Raw genomic sequence first — 19,520 nt, forward strand, 5'->3', positions numbered from 1 at the left:
ATGGGATATCAACAGAAGAGACAGCCCCCTCCAGAGGAAAGAAAGGGATCCAGAGCAGAGCTTTTCAAACTAAGTTGAAGGACCAGTTGAAAGAAATTTGGGGGCACCTGGTTGGCTCAATTGATGAGGCATCTGACTCTTGATTTTGGCTTAGGTCATGGTCTCATGGTTGGTGGGTTTGAGCCCCACTTTGGGCTCTGCAGTGGCAGGAAACTGGTGCGTGCTGCTTTGAATTGCATTTGAAAGAACACAGGTTTGAAAGAGTAGAGACCTCAGTCTGGGACCCAGTTTTGCTCCCTACCTTGCCGTAGGACTGAGTGCTACTTCCTGTCTGGGGCTCCAGTAAAATAGGGAGATTGGCTGATCTCTCCTAGCTGTTATCACTGTTTCTGAAGCAACATGGGTTACTAATGGAAGGCATGTGGCACAGACGCATAGTCATTTGGGCTGTACTAGAAAGATCTCTAAACATGTATAACCTGAGCTGTGATGTATAAATGTTCCATTCTCTAAAACCTCCTTGTGTGTAAACATAAATGTGTTTAATAAATGACACTTTGACAATCACTATACTAATCTTATAACTGTTAGTATTCTATAATTGGGATGTGGCATATTTAATTGCCTGAAAATGCAAATTTGCTACAGGATAGTATTTTTCACAGAAAGGAGATGGTATAAATTACTTGAAGTGGGGAAGCCCCAGAATATGTTGTTAATATCCCCTCCCCACTTTTTTTTTCCAGGGGAGAGAAAAATTTTCACATATTTTACTATATTTATGCTGGTCTTTATCACCAGAAGAAACTTTCTGAGTTCAGACTTCCTAAGGAAAAGCCTCCTAGGTAAGTGTCAGGGGTTTTAGTTGTTGATTTTTAATGAATGTGTAACTAGCAATTGAGAAAACTTGGAAATCAATGGAACTGTTTTTCCTAACTGGACACTGATAGTCTCTTAAATTGAAATACCCAAGATGAGATGGCACCATTTTCATTTTCCAGAAAACTCAAAAACTTAACTGCAGCCCTTCACCTTTTGCATTTTCTATAAAGTTCAAAAACTTAACTACAGCCATTTTACTTAGCCACATGCACCATTATTCCACTGCAATGTTGGACTGAAAGGGAAATGCCCTTGTGAAGAAGGAGCCCAGTGATGCCCTGGTATTTGGGATACCATTTTGCCAAGTCAATGCTCATTGTATTTGGTCATACTCCATTTAGGTACATAGCTGATGAAACTGGAAGGGTGATACACGACATCACTTCTAAGGAGTCTTACAGAAGACAGTTTGAAGCAATTCAGCATTGCTTCAGGATTATAGGGTTCACTGACAAGGTAGGTGATTGCCAAAAGAAAAAGAATCTCAAGGGTTAATATTCTTGGATCAATGTGACTGAAGATGTGAATGTTCTAAGCTGGGCCAGCATACTTTCTTTTCAAATGCCATCTGGTCATGTATAAGGTCTTGCTGCTCACAGTATGGTCTGAGGACCAGAAATATTGTCATCACCTGGGAGCTTGTTAGAAATGCAGACTCTCAGGTGCATCTATGAACAGGTGAACCAGGATCTGCATTTTAACAAGATGCACAGGTGAGCATTAGAGTAGAAGTACTGTTGTAAGTGCCACATGCCTGCAAATTGTTACCGTTGTCATCAATTCACTACAGCTGTGATAACAAACACCAAAACAATACTGCCCTTTTCTGAGTTGGGGTTGTTCCAGCCAATAAAGGGGATTGCGTAATACGAGTATAGGGATATGTAGGTTACACTCAGCCACAGAAATATATTTATGCAAGTAGCTCCTTGTGCACCAAAACAAATTAATTTAAACCTTTTCAACTTTCTTGCAGTCACTTCCTTCTCCATGGTACACAGTTGCACATTTTTACCTCTAGTTCTAAGTACTGTACTACTCTTATCTTACGAGATACAGGCTGTCTCTATTAAATATATGCCAGGGGTGACAGAAGATATTTATAACCCTAGGTTCAAATATTATTCTGTGATACATTTATGTCATAGTTTCTGGGCTTCATGCCATCAATTTGGCAAAATACACAGATTCTTTTGCTTTCCCAAGAAAGGAGGTGAATGATTAGGAGGTAGGTGAGAGTGTTAAATCTTAAGGGATTAGATTACAAGACACTCCACTTACCCTGGGACAGCCACTCTGGGTAAAGGATTGCTTCTGTAATCTAATGAGTTTGGCCATCCCTTCCCTCCCCAGCAAGGCTGATTTTAGTCATAATAATACCTTTCTTTTTTCTAGCCAGCTGTAATTTTCTCTGTCTGCCTCCCACTGACTTTAGACTGACAGACAGTGGAAAATCCCAAAGGTCAGATAAAAACAGAACTATATCTCCCTTGGCTCCTTAGAGGAGAGCAATTAAACAGGTTCCAGCCTTATTAAAGGACCTTTATGGTTATTAATTTATGGAGCTGATTGTTATCAAGATGCATCACCAGAAGAGTCCAAGCGTGGTAGAGATGGCAGTAGAGCGATTTAAAGTCACCGGGGTCATGCCAAAGTGTTCAGGGGCATACTACCTGAAAAGGGTACAGGGTCAGTAGAGAAGTTAGCCATAAGGTTAATAATATTTTGCTTTCAATGAGTATAAAGATGGGTGTAGAATATTGTGAAGAGATCGGTGCTAGCTCTAGAAGAATGTATATAATGGTTCTGTTCTAATAATAGAAATGTATTGCAAATTATAAACAAATGCTATTTTAAGATAACAAAATAAAAACAAAACAAATTAAATATGCTAAGTATGTGTCTTTGAAGTAAGCCATCCCTAACCCTTAGTGAAAAAAAATAAAGTAGAACTGAATGGATGCATGAATAAATATGAAAAGAAATGTAAAAAGTTGTAAACATAATTAATTTCTGCCTGATCTGGACTATAAAATGAATAACCAGAATGTAATGATATGTATATATTTTCACCATGTCTCATATTCATAGATATTGTAAATAAACCAACTTACGTCAGCAACCTTGGAAATGGAAGGAAGAGGCTGGCTCTGATCTCTCTGATCTTACATTCTTTGGGTATATCTTTGTATCTCTATAGACAACCTGTTTTTGCTGAATTCACTAAGTTTACTTTTTAAATTCAAAGTAGTTTGACTAAATTCAGAAAGATTCAGGTGAATGTAGTCAGGGAGCAGATGTCAAATAGCTGATCTATCAGAACTTTTTCTTAAGTTTATTTCTTGACAGAGGGACATTTCTAGACAGAGCTTAAATAAACTAGTCAATGTGATCAAAATTATAGTCACCCTCTTTTCTTATGCTGTCATTAAGTACCCTTCATGAATCTTCAGAGTATTCTTCAGATTCTTGCAAGCTCCCATAGCAAAACTATGAGTAGCAAACCTTAGCGCAGACTCAAGTACATGAATTTTAATTCTGGGACACCAGCCAAAAGAATGAGAAAGGACACTTGACCCCGAGTTTATTGTAAAGAAACTTCCCTGGTAGAAGGAGTCTTCCATGAACACTGACGGTTCCTTGCCCAGGAGTGGGCAGGGGGGTTGGGGGTTGGTGGTTGGGTTGGATTATGCCTAAAATCCTATTATGAAGACCCATGCCTTTTTGGAATCAAACCTTATTATTTTTGTTTAATATTATTCTTGTCTTGCTGGTATATGAATAATCATAACGTATTAAATAAATTGAGTTTTAAGTATGTTTATATTTAGTATTACATGAAAAGATTTTAGGCAGATTATCTGTGTGATGATCAAGATTGGATATTTACTGCAGATCCCTTGATGAAGAGGTTAGGGAGAAGGCTTTGAGATTAGGGCAAATTCTTTTCCCTTTCTTCAAGATAGATTATGAATTTGGGAGAGTATTGCTGAAGAGAGACTGAAAGGTGTTAAAATGTCAATGGGGGATCGTGAGGACTTTCAGTGTTCAAATGATAGACAATGGGACTTAGCATTTTTTTAAACTACTTTATTGATGTATGATTGATATACACCCCCCTGCCCCCAAATGTTTTTAAACCAATCATTGGCTTTCAAGATACAAATGTTGTGACCTCTGAAAGGAAAACTGAAAAAGGTGTTGGAATAGAGCCCATAAGGGAGAAGACCCTTTAATGGGGCCTAATGTGGTACTTAGAGCAGCTGGTAAAAAACTAGAGCCTTCTAAAAAAAAAACAAGATAAAGAGATACTGAGAGGGCAAGTAAATTCCTAGGAGAGGAACAGAGAAAGAACTACCACGAGATGCCTGTGAACCAGGCTAGGAAAAACTCCAGGCTAAATGGAAAGCAGCTCCAGGCTAATGGAAAACCAAGATCCTTCTCAATTTTTGGCTTAGCCTCAACTTTATTAAGAGAATACCTACATCAGTGAAAGAAGTATCTTCTGAGAAAGAGAAAGAAGCAGCAAAGACATCCTTCATAGGATGTTGATGGAGAAAGGCTCTTTTTCCCCACTTGTGCAGATTGGTGGTAAAAATGAATTCATACTCCTCAACAATGTCTTGGAAAACCAGCTGGAGGAGTTGTTAGTCATCTTGATAGTATTTCCTGTCCTGAGTGAGGTTATTCTGTGTTATCATATAGAAAGTTGGAAATATAAGAAATAAAAAATAGAGCATCATAACAAGATTCTGTAGCAAAGTCAGGGATACCAGGAAAGGGTGCCTACCTGGAGATGAGGCAAGAGAAAATGAGCAAAGTGAGGAAGGTGACAGTCTTTCTCAGGCTAGCTGTGAGGAGAAAAGAAGAGACTTGATTAAGAAGTTCTAGGGTTGGGGCATGCCTAGGGGGCTCAGTCAGTTGAGCATCTGAGTCTTGATTTCTGCTTAGGTCATGATCTCACAGTTCATGAGATTGAGCCCCACATCAGGCTCTGCACTGACAGCATCAACCCTGCTTGCGATTCTCTCTCCCTCTCTGCCCTCCCTCATTTGCATTCATGGATGTGCTATCTCTCAAATAAGTAAGCATTAAAAAAAAAAAAAAAAAAAAAAAAAAAAAAAAATACTGGGAAGGGAAGTGTAATCCCACAGATGAACACACTACTGATTGTCCTCTAACATGACTATATATGGATGATGTTTTGACTTGACCATAAGGGTGGATGTAGGTTCCTAGTCCAGAAAGGCAGAAGTAACGAAGGGGAAGACTGAAGGAATCAAGTGGAATAGCCTGTAATTATAGCATAAAGAGCACTCTAAGGCTGATTCCTCCATAATAAGGTCAACATTGGATACCCTTCTCATGTTGCCCTCTCTGAAGCAAGGAAGGAGACCCAACCCACCATTAGGTTAATCACTCATAGTGTTTGAACCCCAAAGCTTTCACTGAAGGTCATGGTAGTTTTCTTTTTAAAAGAGGAAATATCTGGGTATTGTGCGGAAGAGAACATTGCCAGAGAAACAACCAGATGAGAACTACCATTTCCTTTGGGGATGATCCACGCCAGTGGTGAAATGCTTGGAAGCCCTATTTTGGGAGGTTTCATGCCTTGTATGGTCATTTATGTTGCATGTGTGTGTTTTACTTTTTATTAAAAATTTTTTTAATGTTTATTCATTTTTTTTTTTGAGAGAGAGAAACAGAGCATCAGTGGGAAAGGGGCAGAGAGAGAGGAGACACAGAATCTGAAGCAGGCTCCAGGCTCTGAGCTGTCAGCATAGAGCCTGACACGGGGCTCGAACTCATGAACCATGATGTTATGACCCAGCTGAGGTCGGACGCTTAACCAACTGAGCCACCCAGGCACCCCGCATGTGTGTGTTTTAATTAGAGGAAATACATTTTTTTCCTCAGAGTATTGAGAGTTTAGATAACTTTTTGAGATAACTGGGTATAGAAATAATAGATACATCAAACTCACTGTTTTAGAGTCTCTGTTTACCCTCTGGGAAGTTGCTTGCTTATTGCATTCCATGCGCTTCACATTGTATTGATCAAGGTAATGAGGTGCTGTCGTGTTAAAACCACGCTAGTCCCAGAAAACGCATCTGGCAGGTGTTCTCCTTAGCCAGTCTTAAGTCGTGTGATTAAAACAGTGATTCTTGACATCATAAACAGGACGTCTTGCTTTTGATTTAGAAGTTTGAAGAACAGTATTTACCTATCGTAGAAGCCTGGTTTAAAATCCTCATTTATCTTTGTAGCATTATCAGGTATCCAGCAGATGTCACTATTACAGTCTATGTTCAGCTGTTGGCTTTACTGAGGAATGTTCACAGGAAGGCTCAATTTGGGAACAATGCTGTATCAATGGTCTAATGACAGTTCCTATTAATTTGCTGCTATGTATAGTACTAAATCAAGTTCCTCACCTGAGTATTTTTGTGGAAGTGCTTTTCTCCATAAGCATAAGATACAGAAATTTCCTGGCTATCCATTTACCTCACCTATAGGAAATGAATATGGCTAAATAAATAAATATAATTTATATTTTACCGCTAATGCCACTTATGCATTTAACTTTTAATATAAAAATAAGACTTAGATAATCTAAACTATCTTCACTCACAACACTTCTGACATCAAATGTGTGGAGTTTCCCCTCCACACACACCAACCAATTCTCCTGTAATTCAATTAGCTTCTGATACTGTCTACCTGGAGTTAATATCTGATCACACAAGTGAGGGATTCAGTTCCCTAAGACTGCCCCCACTTCAGACACTAATGGCAAGTCCTGCTTGTTCAGTAGAGGTTCTCCTAATGACCAAATGGCTATGAAATGGGAGGTTTAGGGTCCCAAGATCCCAAACTTGATTAATTGGATAGAAAGACTCAAAAAACTTGGGAAAACTGTTTACTTGCTATTACTGGTTTATTATAAAGGATAAAACTTAAGCCAAGTGGAGGAGGAGGTACATAGGGCAAGGTTTTGGGAAAGGGGGTTCCCCCCTCCTTTCACCACCTTCATGTGTTCAACAACCCGGAAGTATTCTGAACCTCATCAGTTAGGGGTTTTAATGGAGTCTCCATCACAGAGGCATGAATGATTAAATTATTGTCAGTTGGTGATTAACTCAATCTCCAGGATTCTCCCCTCCTTGGAAGTCCAGGGTATAGCTAAAAATTCCAACCCTTTAATGTGTGGTCTCTCTAGCAGCCAGCCCCCATTCCCCAAGAGTCACCTCACTGGCATGAACTCAATTACATTTGAGGGGCTTACTCTGAATGACAGAGGATATTCCTTTAATACCTACCACTCATAATTCCAAGGGTTGCATAAACTCTTATGCCAGAGATTTGTATGAAGACCAAATCTATTGTTTTTATTATATCACAGTATCACAAATAATTTCTAGTGAGTCAGAATATTTCCTGACCTCATTCATAATTATATACTCCATTATTTAACTTAAGAATGTTCAATGAACTATTAATGAATGCCCTGATAACTACTTCATAAAAGCTATATTCAGAAGAGGTTAAGTAAACATCTCTCTTGTTTTGAAGAAAGAACATACCTGAATTTGGGAGTTGGGATTAGTTAGGGTAAATGGCTCAAAGTGGCATAAAGAACACAGAAGATTCATTCTCTCCTACGGAAGCATTTCATGGTAAGAGGTTCATGTTTCAGAACAACTTTGTTCCATGCAGTCCTTAGTCTCAGGAAGCCTAGTCAACTGCATGGTTGTGGGTGGGTTGTTGGGAGTTCCAGCCAGCAATAATGGGAAAGAAAGCATGGAGGAGGCACGCTCGCCTCGGCAAGGCTGGGTTCAGAATTGCCCACTTCATTCCACTTGCTCCTTTGCCGAGAATTTAGTTCTACTGTCTAACTGCAAGGGAGGTTTGGAAATTTATTTGTGTGCCCAGGAAAGGGGTGTGTGTGTGTGTGTGTGTGTGTGTGTGTTGGACTTCAGCGGACAACTAGCAGTGCTAGTGGCTTGTTAATTTGATTGGCAGTGACCAAACATGGTTCTTGCTGTCCTTTTCAGGAGGTACACTCAGTGCACAGAATTTTGGCTGGGATTTTGAATATTGGAAACATTGAGTTTGCAGCTATTTCCTCTCAACATCAGACTGATAAAAGTGAGGTGCCCAATGCTGAAGCTTTGGAAAATGGTAACTGCTTGATGTCTGTGCACTATGTAGTCAAAATACATGTTTCTTTCACTTTGGTAGTTTCTAAGATGCCGTAAAATAGAGAGTAGCTGTTGCTGGTCCTTGTACTGACTTTGGGTATTTTTACTAACCAAGGTTTCCCAAAGGACGTCTTGTAGAACATCAGTATTATTTTCATAAGCTTCAAATAAATTCTCTGCAGAAAAGAGTTCCATGGCAGGTAACTTTGGGCAGTGGTGTAAACACTGGCTACTTTTGAAAACCATCCACAAGTTTTTGAAAAAACTACAAGAGCTGGATCTCTCTCCGAATCCACTGAATCAGCATCTCCAGGGGAGAAGTCAGGCACTATTTATTTTTAAAGTTCTATAGGTGATAATGGTGGCACAAGGAAACCAAATCCTGAGTTAGAAAAAAACCTGATTTAAATAAACACCATTTGTGTTAAACAGCATCTTTTACTGCCTTTAATAAACTAATGTGCTTTGTGACTCTTGAGAATATAGTGCCCAGCTCTTTGACCAAAGACCATCTCCTCTCACTTTTTTTCATCAAATACCTGGGACGAGCTTTCAGAACAGTGTGGATGTTCTGTCACTGTGTTCATCTGGATGCTTCTTGATGTTAGGGACCTGGCTCGTTTACCTTTGCATATGAAGTGCCTAGAGAGAGCCTGGCACATAGTGGATGTTTAAATGCTGGCTGAATGGATGGATGACTACATTCTCTGATGTCATCCTTACCCTTTATTCCAGCTGCCTCTGTTCTCTGCATCAGCCCCGAAGAACTCCAAGAGGCCCTTACCTCACACTGTGTGGTCACCCGGGGTGAGACCATCGTCCGTGCCAACACTGTCGACAGGGCTGCGGATGTCCGAGATGCCATGTCCAAAGCTCTGTATGGGAGGCTCTTCAGTTGGATTGTAAATCGCATCAATACACTCCTGCAGCCAGACAAAAACATATGGCAAGTTCCCTCCAGAAGTAGAGCCCTTGGGAGAGCTGTCATTGACCCCAGTGTCTCCTAGATTTGCAAGAGAAAGTGTTTGGTCCCCTCTTGAGTTTTCTTTAGTGAAGCTCTCAAATCTTCACCTTTAAAAGGAGAACGGTTTCCAGGAGCATGGAAGAGGCACATGACTGACAGAGCTGTTGTAGTGTAGTGTTTAAGAGAATAGGCTTGTCTGGGAGGTGGGCTCGATCCCATATTCTAAGTCATCGTTTTCTCATCTGTAAAATGTGGATAATAACATCCTCCTCTTAGTGTTGTTTTTAGAATGAGACTTTCATGTCAGTTTTAAAGCACCATATCTTACATTATTATTCCGCTCCTACTGCTGCTGTTACTACTATTTCTTTCTAAGCATTGATGGTTTCTATATTGTGGAAGAACTGACATCACATTCCAAAGAGTATTCTTCCAACTAAGCCTTCTGAGTGGGAAGGTGAAACAATGAATGGGCAGCAGTTCTAGCCCCTTGAAACAGAGTGGTTCCTCTTTAATCTCTCTCAATATGGAGCTCTTAGTAAGATTTTAAAGGATTCTATTGCTGAAAAAATGTTGGAAATACTATTGAAAAACTGAAGGAATGAGTAGTTTAAAACACAAACTGTTTCTTCCTTAGAGGTGGCTGAATGTTGCTTTCCAGGAGTGGGTATATATGTTGGTAAACACATGGGCACATATATTTAGCATATCATGCTGAGATGAGTGTTTCTTCCACTAACGAAATTTTTTCTTCTCTTCCATGCAGTAGCGCAAATGATGGTATGAATGTGGGGATCTTAGATATTTTTGGATTCGAGAACTTTCAGAGAAATTCATTTGAGCAACTCTGCATAAACATTGCCAATGAGCAAATCCAGTACTATTTCAACCAGCACGTTTTTGCTCTTGAGCAGGTAATAGTGAACTCTGAAGTAGCTAAACCTGGCGGGGAAGGTGTCTCCAAGCTGCCCACAATTTGAAGTGGAAACCCTGTTAGGCTAATAGATAAAAGTTGCTAAGGAGAAACCACTGGTGAGGCAGTCCTGTCAAAATAAAGTGTCTAAATTTAGCCTGAAGAAAAAAGTCTTGATTTCTGTGGAAAGTTACATTTCCTCACTTGAGTGAAGCTGGTGACAAACCAGTTATTTAAATGTTGCTTCCAAACTGTTTCATGCACATTGTCCAAAATGCTACATTCTCTTCTACCTTATTTAACTAAAAGCATCTATGATTGTGTCCAAAATGACACAGGATGATGTTGAATTCAGGGCATAGGTTCTTATTGTTCTTAACTCCCAAATGGGCCATCCCCAACCCCCATCTCCTGCACACCGGATCCCACAGTAACTGCTTGGGGGCTGGGTGGAGGGGGGGGGAGGGATTTTGGGAGGGATGGGAGTGGAATGTCTCTAGGGAGGAGTAAGATATGTTCTTGATTTTCTCCCAATGGAAATCTTTCCACTATGAGTTTAATGGGAAATCAAACTGGCTGTGAAGCTCATGTGCCCAAAGGCTAGGGGACCTTCCCCTCCACTCCAATTTCTACCCCAGCCCCAAGACTCTATCTTGTATGAAGTAAGGCGACAATGAAACGTACTGACTAAGCCCTTTGTTTTAATGTTGGAGTGAACGCCCCCCCCACCCCCGTGCGAGCGTGTGCGTGCGCGCACACACACACACACAGAGACACATTGTACTGTGATTAGATAAACATGAAGTATTGGTTTTATCAGTGGACCTGGATAAATCTGGTTCACCCTCCTCTCCCCTCCCACTCTGTGTGAAATTCCACCTCCTTTTCAGTCAAGGCTCCTTGCATTTATTTCTCTGGGGAATCTGGAATTTTCTCCTTTTCCAGTCTGAGATGATTCCCTTGCAGAATCGTTTGTAGAAGAAGATAGATGTCTGCTTTCTTCCTGGTTTAAACCATAAGAGTTAAAACAAACTAGTTAAGCCCTAACTAAACCAAACTAGTTAACCCTTCCTGGGTTAAACCAAAACAGTTTTTTTTCAATTTCCCTTCCATTTCATGTCAGTTTCTAAATTATGAGTTACCAAGTTGGTATTTGGGAAACAGCACTGTCCCTTCTTTTGCTCAATTTAGCCGCCTGCAGGTCATACTTAAACCCAAAGTTTCCACAGTGGTTTATGCAGAAGAGGCCTTTAACTATGCACATAAAACACAGCCTGTTTTCCACATACAGTCAGTGTTGCCAGACACGGGAAGTGCATGCCAGAGCAGCCTGGTGCTACCCAGACCACTTTCGGGCTGGAGAGATTCACAATCCATTTCCCTCCAGGTAGAATATCAGAATGAAGGCATTGATGCTACACCCGTGGTGTATGAGGACAATCGCCCGCTCTTAGACATGTTCCTCCAGAAACCCCTGGGACTGCTCGCACTTTTGGATGAGGAAAGTCAATTTCCGCAAGCAACTGATCAGACCTTGGTTGGTAGGTATCTCTTGTGAAAGGCATAATACGCTCAGAAGAGAACTTGGTTCATGCCATCAAATGAGCATGGCTGAGTATTTTGGCCACCTGGTAGGCTATTCAAGTATAGACTCTAGTTTTAATGAATTAAAATAGTCAGCAAATGTCCTGATAGATTTGTGTCTTAAAGCAAACCCATTACCAAGCCCTCCTCACACTCCTATTGCTGCCAATATCATTTTTATACCCTCTTGTCCCTTTCCTGTAACCAATACTTGCTTTCCCTCCTTTTCATACCCTTCTCTCATATCTTTGCCTGGATCCCATGCACCTCTAGTCCAAGTTTGTATAGAAGACCCATCTGGTCTCGTGGCTTCTAGACTCATACTTACCTTCTCTACCCTGGACATTCCAGCTTAACTTAGTTTTTCTAAAGCCACCTTTTCATTAGTTTATTGTCTATGGCCTGCCAATAAGACACCTGCTCCTGGCATTAAAGGCCCTTTTTATTCTAACCCTCCCATCGCCTCCCCTCCCCGTTCCCTTTGTCCATCTGGTTCTTGAATCTTCAGTGTTGCACATAATCCTGTCTTTCACTTAGATTGTGAGATATTTAGAGCAACAAAGCCCCAATGTTTGTATCCATTTAGTACTTAGCACAGATCCTCACACAAAGTAGGCTCTCAGTTACAACAATAGCAAACATTGTTTATTGGGGGAGGAACAGAAAGCTTCAAGCTTTCTCCCCAAATAGGAAATTGATTGGTGGGATTCTCTTCAGGAGTTGCAGTTATCACCCTCAGTGGTTTCCTTTTACCTATAAAGTCATCACAAGTTGCCATGATACGTTTAAACAAGGATTGTTTGCCTTCTTCTGTGGGGTATCTTTACGGTTCTAAAGCTAATTGGTCAGAGTTCTGGTGTCATCAGTGTCCATGCTAGGAGTTCTTAGAACAAAACAAAGAGATGTTAGGGCATCGCCTGACCCTAAAGACAACACAAAGATAAACGAAGACTTGAAGGTAAGTAAGCCCATCTCAACAGGACATTTTTCTCCACTGTTGTACATACAATGATAATATCAGGCTGCCCTGAAATCCCTTATTTGGGGTCACTCCTGGCTCGAGTGACTTTTTGTTTGAAAGAGCTAACAATTCTCATCGTAACTTTGAAACATGAAAATCCACACAGATAAATTTGAAGATAATCTGCGATGCAAATACTTCTGGCGGCCCAGAGGAGTGGAGCTGTGCTTTGGCATTCTGCACTATGCTGGAAAGGTGAGGCAAGTGTATGTTACTAAACCTGAATTTGACAAGGGGTATGTGTCCATATTACCCTGTCTGTGCTGTTCACAAAATTGCTTGCAGGTTTCTTTTCTCCTCTTAATTCCTCTTGAACACCTGATCGTAATTCCTAAACTTTCTCAGTGGTGCTGCTCACAGAAAGTCGCCCCTGGTAAAGAAGCAATTTCTCGCTGGGGTGACTACGGAGCTGCCATCTGCCTCTCACCTAAGGTTTGGCCTAGAAGTGACAGCTCTCCAGAGAGAAAACATAGTATAGCTTTTGCAGTGTTGAGCAGTGAATGTGCACATTCTGAAGTCATTTGGAAATGTGTAGGTAACAGAGGAGGGGTAATATCACAGTGGGGCTCAGTTTCTTAGCAGTTTAACTCTATGTGTCTTTAGGAAACTAAAAATGTCTAGATAAAAAGGGTAAAAAATTCACTTCATCATCCAGATGTTAAGCTTTTATACCATTAACAGAAATTTCCACCTTGTATAACTTATACCTCAGTCTCATTTCAAGTTCCTGAAGCAGAGTAGTGACTAATTCAGGAAAGTCTGTAGTCTGCAGCCGACAAGTCACTGCTTGAGTTACTCTCAAAGGAGCCATTGGAATTATGGCTAATTTGTTCTGGTGGGGTCTGCTGAGGCCCTGGGTCCAAAAATGAGTAGGAGTCCAACAAAGGACATTTTGGATTATTTTGTTGATTTAAGATTTATTGAAATTATTTTTACTTTTATTTATTATTATTATTTTTTTTTTTATTTTAGAGAGAGAGAATGAGTGGGAAGGAGGGGCAGAAAGAGAGAGAGAATTTTAAGCAGACTTCATGCTCAGCATTGGGCCCAACGCAGGGCTCAGTCCCATGACCCAGGGGTCATGACCCAAGCCGAAATCAAGAGTCAGATGTTCATCTGACTGAACCATCCAGGCACCCTGAAATCATTTTTTATATTCATATCATGGTATTGAAATTAATTTTGCCTGACAGGAGGTTGGTTGAAAGGCAATTCTAATATAAGTAGGGAGGATTGCTTTTTCTAATATAAGTAGAGAGGATTGTTTTTCTCTCCACATAGTGCATAGTATGTATTTTGGATATTTGTTAGAAATTGCAACCCAATTTTTACCCTTAAATACTTCACTCACCTTAGCACTGACGTCTGCCCGTATATTGACGTCCTCCATGTCTGAGATACCTTATCTAGCCTGCTCTCTCCATTCCTGTTCTCTTCCTCACACTTCCATTCTGTCTCTGTGTCCTTTTATACGTACCTCCTATTCACACATCTTCCCTTTCTCCCTCTTCTCCTTTCTTGATTTTAAGGCGGGTGGGGGGAGGTCTTTCTCTTTCTGGGCTCCTGTCCTTTTCTGAATTCATATGTCACTCAATGCTTATTTCTCTGGAGTGTTCTTAAAATTTCTCTGACCTGGATCCCTTCTGTTCTGAGAACTGAAAATGGCTCAGCAGCCCCGAGCATCACATGCCGTGAGTACCTTGGGAAGCAATGACAGTACAGTGGGTATGAGCTTGGAGCCCAAACTTCCTGGCTTTGGAATCCTGCCTGTCACTTCTGAAATGTGTGACCATGAGCATATTATTTTTCTCTCTAAGCCTCTGTTTGCCCACCAGTAAAATGGGGATAATAATAGTGTTTATCTCCTAGGATGGATGCTTTACATATAGCAACCAAAGATACAGCACCCAAGGTATTTTCATTATTATTATGTGAAATGACTATTTTTTTCAAAGAGCACCTGGACAAGAAGTTAAGATAAATTGGAGTGTCAAAAATTACATTTTTTCCCTCCTTATCTTGTGGATTGGATTTAAAAGCACGACTGTGTCAAGATAAATTCTATATATAGGTCGATTAACGACTGACCTCAGACAACTTGCCAGTGTTGCCGCCAGTAGATGATATTGGCTACTTTGCTGTTTGCTATTTATGTTGCAGGTATTATATGATGCTTCTGGAGTTCTAGAGAAAAACAGAGACACTCTGCCTGCTGATGTGGTTGTAGTCCTGAGAACGTCAGAAAACAAGCTTCTTCAGCAACTCTTCTCAATTCCTTTGACCAAAACAGGTACTTGGAGCCCCCCACATCCTTGGGCCTGATGCTTCTACAAGCACCGCTGGAGTTTTCTTGTTAGCGTCCAGATACTACCGGGGCCCCACTACCACTTTAAGCAGGGGTAAAAGTTTGTTCAGCTAAATTCAAGAAGATTGTTTCTTTTTCAGTTTAGTTGCACAGCATCAGGGTATATATACTGCGTACATGTACAGACAAACACTTTTTATAACACTAACTCTTAGACTCCTCATTTCTCTGCCGGACACTTTTCATTCTTTGATTTATAAAACCATATGTCATCACAAATTCATGCTAAGCACTCCAGGGTAGTCTCAGTTTACCTAGATTTATTGGGAAGATTATTTCTGTTCATGTATGATCCTAAGTGAAGGGAATGTGGTAAATCCAAAGGTCATCTAGTCATGGGGTCCTAAGAGGTCACCTGGTCCAACTCACCAGCCTCATGGTACTCTCCCACCCAACTTAGAATAGGTCCATCACTGGCTTACATGCCCGGCCTTTGCCCACTTAGAGTCAGCTTCTACCTAATGGCTTCTGTTGAGTTGCACAGTCAGTTCTCGTGCTCTTGTGACAGGAAGCAGGAAACGAGGGCCGAAGAACGGAACTTCAATGTCGTTGCTTTTTTGCCAAATAGGTTCCAATTGGGTCAAGTTCCTTTGATTTACCTGGGAGCTGTCGCCTTTGGCTGGGGAGCAGACTAGGTCTTCTCAAAACTTTCCTCTCAAGGGCATTATGTTTCTGAGGGTATGTCTGGAAACAGTGGCAAGTATGCTTTTATGAAAGGAGGAGAAGCTTCTTTGTCATTGTTCATAATTTATCTTTCTTCCCACATCCCTCTTGAAATCATTGGCACCCAAGTCTAGTTTGGGGCCTTTGTATGCTAGAAGAGAGTGGCTGCCAGGTCTGATTTTCAGCAACATGCAGAGGAATGAAAAGCTTGGCTAAGAAAAAAGCCACAGTCTACAACCTTTGCTTCATCTTAACTTGGAAAGAAAGTTGAGACCTGCTCTTAACTTTCATTGAAAAACGCTCCTTTAAACAAAGATAGTAGGAAGCCGTGAGAACACTGCCCTCCAGCTTTCTTTCCAGACCTCCCTTGGGCAGAGCTGGGATTTGATTCATTATCTCCTTATGAAGATATCTACCCTCCAAACTTGGTTCTAAAGAGACTGTTCATCCTACATTGATGGTCAGGATATTAATCAAGCTTCTAAATTTTAAAACGTCTATATTCTGTATTTTTTGGTTTTAATGTATTACAGCCTTTGAAGGTGGGAAAATTTTACTGGACAGCAATAGTTGTGTTGTTTTTGCCGGAATAGTAAATATTGGTTTCAGAGTGACCAAATGTGAACAGGGCTGGCACTTCCTTACCAGACACTTGAGTCTTATCAGGCAACTTATGTGAAGGGGCAAAGATACGGCCATTATTAATACCCTTAATATGTACTCTTTGAAATGAAATTTATCTAAATGACTTTTCAGTTGGCATTTATGCTCTCATAAATATAAGTAATGATTTGTCAGCCTGGGCCACTAGGTGGTGCTATGCAAGAAGTCAGGCTCTGCAGAAGCCTTCTGTTTGCCCTTGATCGCCTACACCGGGGAAGGAACAGGAACAAAGAGATAGCCTCTGCTTTTTTTTTTTTTTTTTTTTTTTTTTTTTTTTTTTTTTTTTTTTTTCTAAAAAAGNTTCTCTAAAAGAGTTTTCCTCTTATCTTGTAACTCTTTCTGAATCTTGCCTTCAAACTGCAGTCCACACATTCTGGAGGAAACAGAAGTGAAAAAGACGACTAGAAACGTGTTTTCCTAACAAGCTTCCTGTATCCCAGAGTCCTATATCTTGCATAATAATTTCTCTTGAAATCCTAAGCTGTATTTTCTCCACATTTTGAGTATAATTAAGAAGCTACAAAAACACATCAAAATTAATAAGCACGATTCTATTTTCTTTTTCTGAAATTGTTCATATAACAATGGCTTCAGTCAACATTTATAGAACAGCTTCTAATAATAAGGCACCATTTAGGCAGCAAGGGGAATATAAAGATAAAATTACTTTGCTCTAAAGCAACTGAAACTTACTTTTACCTTCACTTTCTTTCTAGAATTGATTTCCTTATGATGATATTTGCCCTCAAACATCATTTCTAAAGAGATTATGCATCTGATGTTGCAGGTCAGAATATTTATTAAGATTCTAAATTTTAAAGCAAACATAGTCTATAATTTTTGGTTTTAGTCTATTATAGCCTTTGAAGGTGGGAAAACCTTACTGGACAGAAATAGTTCATGCTGTTTTTACTGAAATTGCAAATACTTGTTTCAGCATGTGCCCCTTATGTGAAAGCAGATTTGGTTGTAGGTCTTGGCATTCTGGCTGGAAGCAAGGTCCCACACAGCCTAGCATTTTGAAAAAGAATGTGCTGATATTTTCAGTGCATGAGAAACCATTTTCTTGGTTGTTTTTATTTTTAAATAAAATAAAAACTGCTTCAAACCCTTAATCCTTATTGGATTAAAATGAAATGGGTCACTAGTTCAGTGAGCATAGATATTATGGGAAGTTACTTTACAAACTTCTTTTAGGAGATGAACTGCAGAGAGGAAGGAGAAAAGTCAAAGTTGGGAAGCTTTGGAGGCTGTTAGCCCCAGACTTTAAAAAGAGGTTCAGTGTTGGACTCCGGTTTCGAGAGAAGAGATCGTTAAAGGATGTTGCAGGTGCTCTGACTCCTGGTCTTGGTGGTGGTTACACGTATGTTTGCTTTATAATCTGTTATGCTAGACATGTGTTTTGCATACTTTTCTGTACATTCTCTTGCACAATAGCACTTGTGTTTTCCAAAAGATAGAGAAGACATCTCAAAACGCGAAGAAAATCTTTCATTTCTTTATCTAAGAGTTCCTATTCACTTAATTTGGAGTCTCCTGATAGCCAGACTGCTGCAGCCCTCTGCTTTCAAATGCAGGCATCAGGGAGTTTCAGGCGGACATTCCTGTCCCCTTAAGTCAGCCTCCTCTCTGGGCTGCTGGGCAGGTAACAATCCCTTCATTAGCGGATATAAGACAGAAGTACTGGTTCTTGATCTAATCTCTTACCAAGGTTGAGAGGATTAACCTCAGTGTGTCTTTGTGTCAGAGTAATATAAAATCAGAGAAAGTGATCCAGTTGACATTTTCCTGTTTCCTGTACCTACCTTCCCATTCATGTTGTACATCCCAAAGTACTGAAAAGGTTAAAAAAACAAAAACAAAAACATGGGGTGTGAAGTCATGAGGTGCAAGGTCATCAGGAGACAGGGCTGCTCCCAAGTTTCCGTAGCCCCCTTACCAGCGTCCCCTTCTGGCACACAGCTGCATCTGGTGAGAGAGGTGCCTGTGCCTAATGGACACACTCCCATTCCAAGGTAGTCCATGGTGATGAGGCAGACAGAGGCAGCTGCAGACAACATGGATTCTCAGACTTACGGGACCACTCTCTTGCCTGTACGTGGGCCACTTCAAACGTGGTGGAATTTTCTTTGTAATCCTTCCTTTCAATAGGAAGTTCTCTGAAGATTTCACATGTAAAAATTTGATGTGGCAGCAACATTGCTTTCTAACCCTTTAGCTGGGACTTTTCAAACTGAATGATCCAGGTAGAAAAACATTAAAAGGGCGGAAATGGTGGGGGAAAGGGAGAGAGGCAAACCATGAGAGACTCTTGAATGCTGACAAAAACTGAGGACTGATGGATGTGGGGGGAGGGGGGGATGGGCATGGAGGAGGACACTTGTGGGGATGAGCACTGAGTGTTATGTGGAAACTAATTTGACAATAAACTATTAAAAAAAAATTAAAATTAAAAATGAAAATAAAATATAAAATGAAAATTAAAAAAAAAAAAGAAAAACATTAAAAGGAAAGATGTTATAACAAAGTCTCATTGCATATTTTCTTGTTTGGGAAACGTTCCACTTGCTACTAATAAACTAGAGAAAAGTTCAAAAGGCTCAATGGAAGAAAGAAAAGAGGAAGTTTCAAAAGGAACGTGAAAAGTCCATTTCTGTCTTTGAATTGTGAAGTCTGACTTCCAAATAGGAGTTTGGGGTTTTAAAGGAGTTAGGAACTGTAGAGAAAATAGAAAAGCAAAAGTAGTGCCAAAGGGAATATTCTCTGAACCTCAAAGTCTAGTTTTGCTTCAGAATCTAGAACTGAGTTTGGGTCTGTTTTCTCCTGTCCAAGCGCCCCAGGTATTTCCCTTGGAATTAGATTTGAGTTGAAAATCAACAGTAAAGTCTCTTTATCTTGATTTCCATTGGTTCCTCCTTTTATTTGGATGGGGGTGGGTGGGCAAGATGAGCTCCCACATTATATCTGCAGAGAACTCTAACACCATCACTGCTGAAATACTTGCTTGTCCTGATTCTGTAACTCCCCAATTTGAGCATTCAGCTCTTAAGACGATGCCTTTTGGTAACTGTCTCTCAGAATTTTCATTTCTCACTTCCATGCTGGTTTCTCCTCCATGCTGGCAGTTCAGAAAATGGGTCTAGCAGGATGAGCTAGACTCCAAATGACAAGGTTCCAGGGTCAGAGATGTGGGCAGTGCTTGCCTCCTTCTGACACAGCAGCTCTAATGAGCCAACCCTCTCAGGAAGCCCTGAGGGCTGAGT

General features: G+C 40.4%; 1 protein-coding gene across 1 annotated transcript in view; it reads left to right on the top strand.

Moving 5' to 3' along the window:
* The window catches only part of MYO3B (myosin IIIB), a 399,691-nt gene that overhangs the window by 188,727 nt on the left and 191,444 nt on the right, over window positions 1–19,520 (top strand). The window contains exons 15-22 of the mRNA XM_077751146.1: window positions 747–845; window positions 1,224–1,338; window positions 7,938–8,064; window positions 8,820–9,030; window positions 9,815–9,962; window positions 11,349–11,502; window positions 12,673–12,761; window positions 14,727–14,856. Of these exons, the coding sequence (XP_077607272.1) occupies window positions 747–845; window positions 1,224–1,338; window positions 7,938–8,064; window positions 8,820–9,030; window positions 9,815–9,962; window positions 11,349–11,502; window positions 12,673–12,761; window positions 14,727–14,856 (1,073 nt within the window). The remainder of the gene's footprint in view (window positions 1–746; window positions 846–1,223; window positions 1,339–7,937; window positions 8,065–8,819; window positions 9,031–9,814; window positions 9,963–11,348; window positions 11,503–12,672; window positions 12,762–14,726; window positions 14,857–19,520) is intronic.

The sequence above is a fragment of the Crocuta crocuta genome, unplaced genomic scaffold (assembly GCF_008692635.1).
Source record: "Crocuta crocuta isolate KB4526 unplaced genomic scaffold, BGI_CrCroc_1.0 scaffold219, whole genome shotgun sequence".
Taxonomy (NCBI): domain Eukaryota; kingdom Metazoa; phylum Chordata; class Mammalia; order Carnivora; family Hyaenidae; genus Crocuta; species Crocuta crocuta.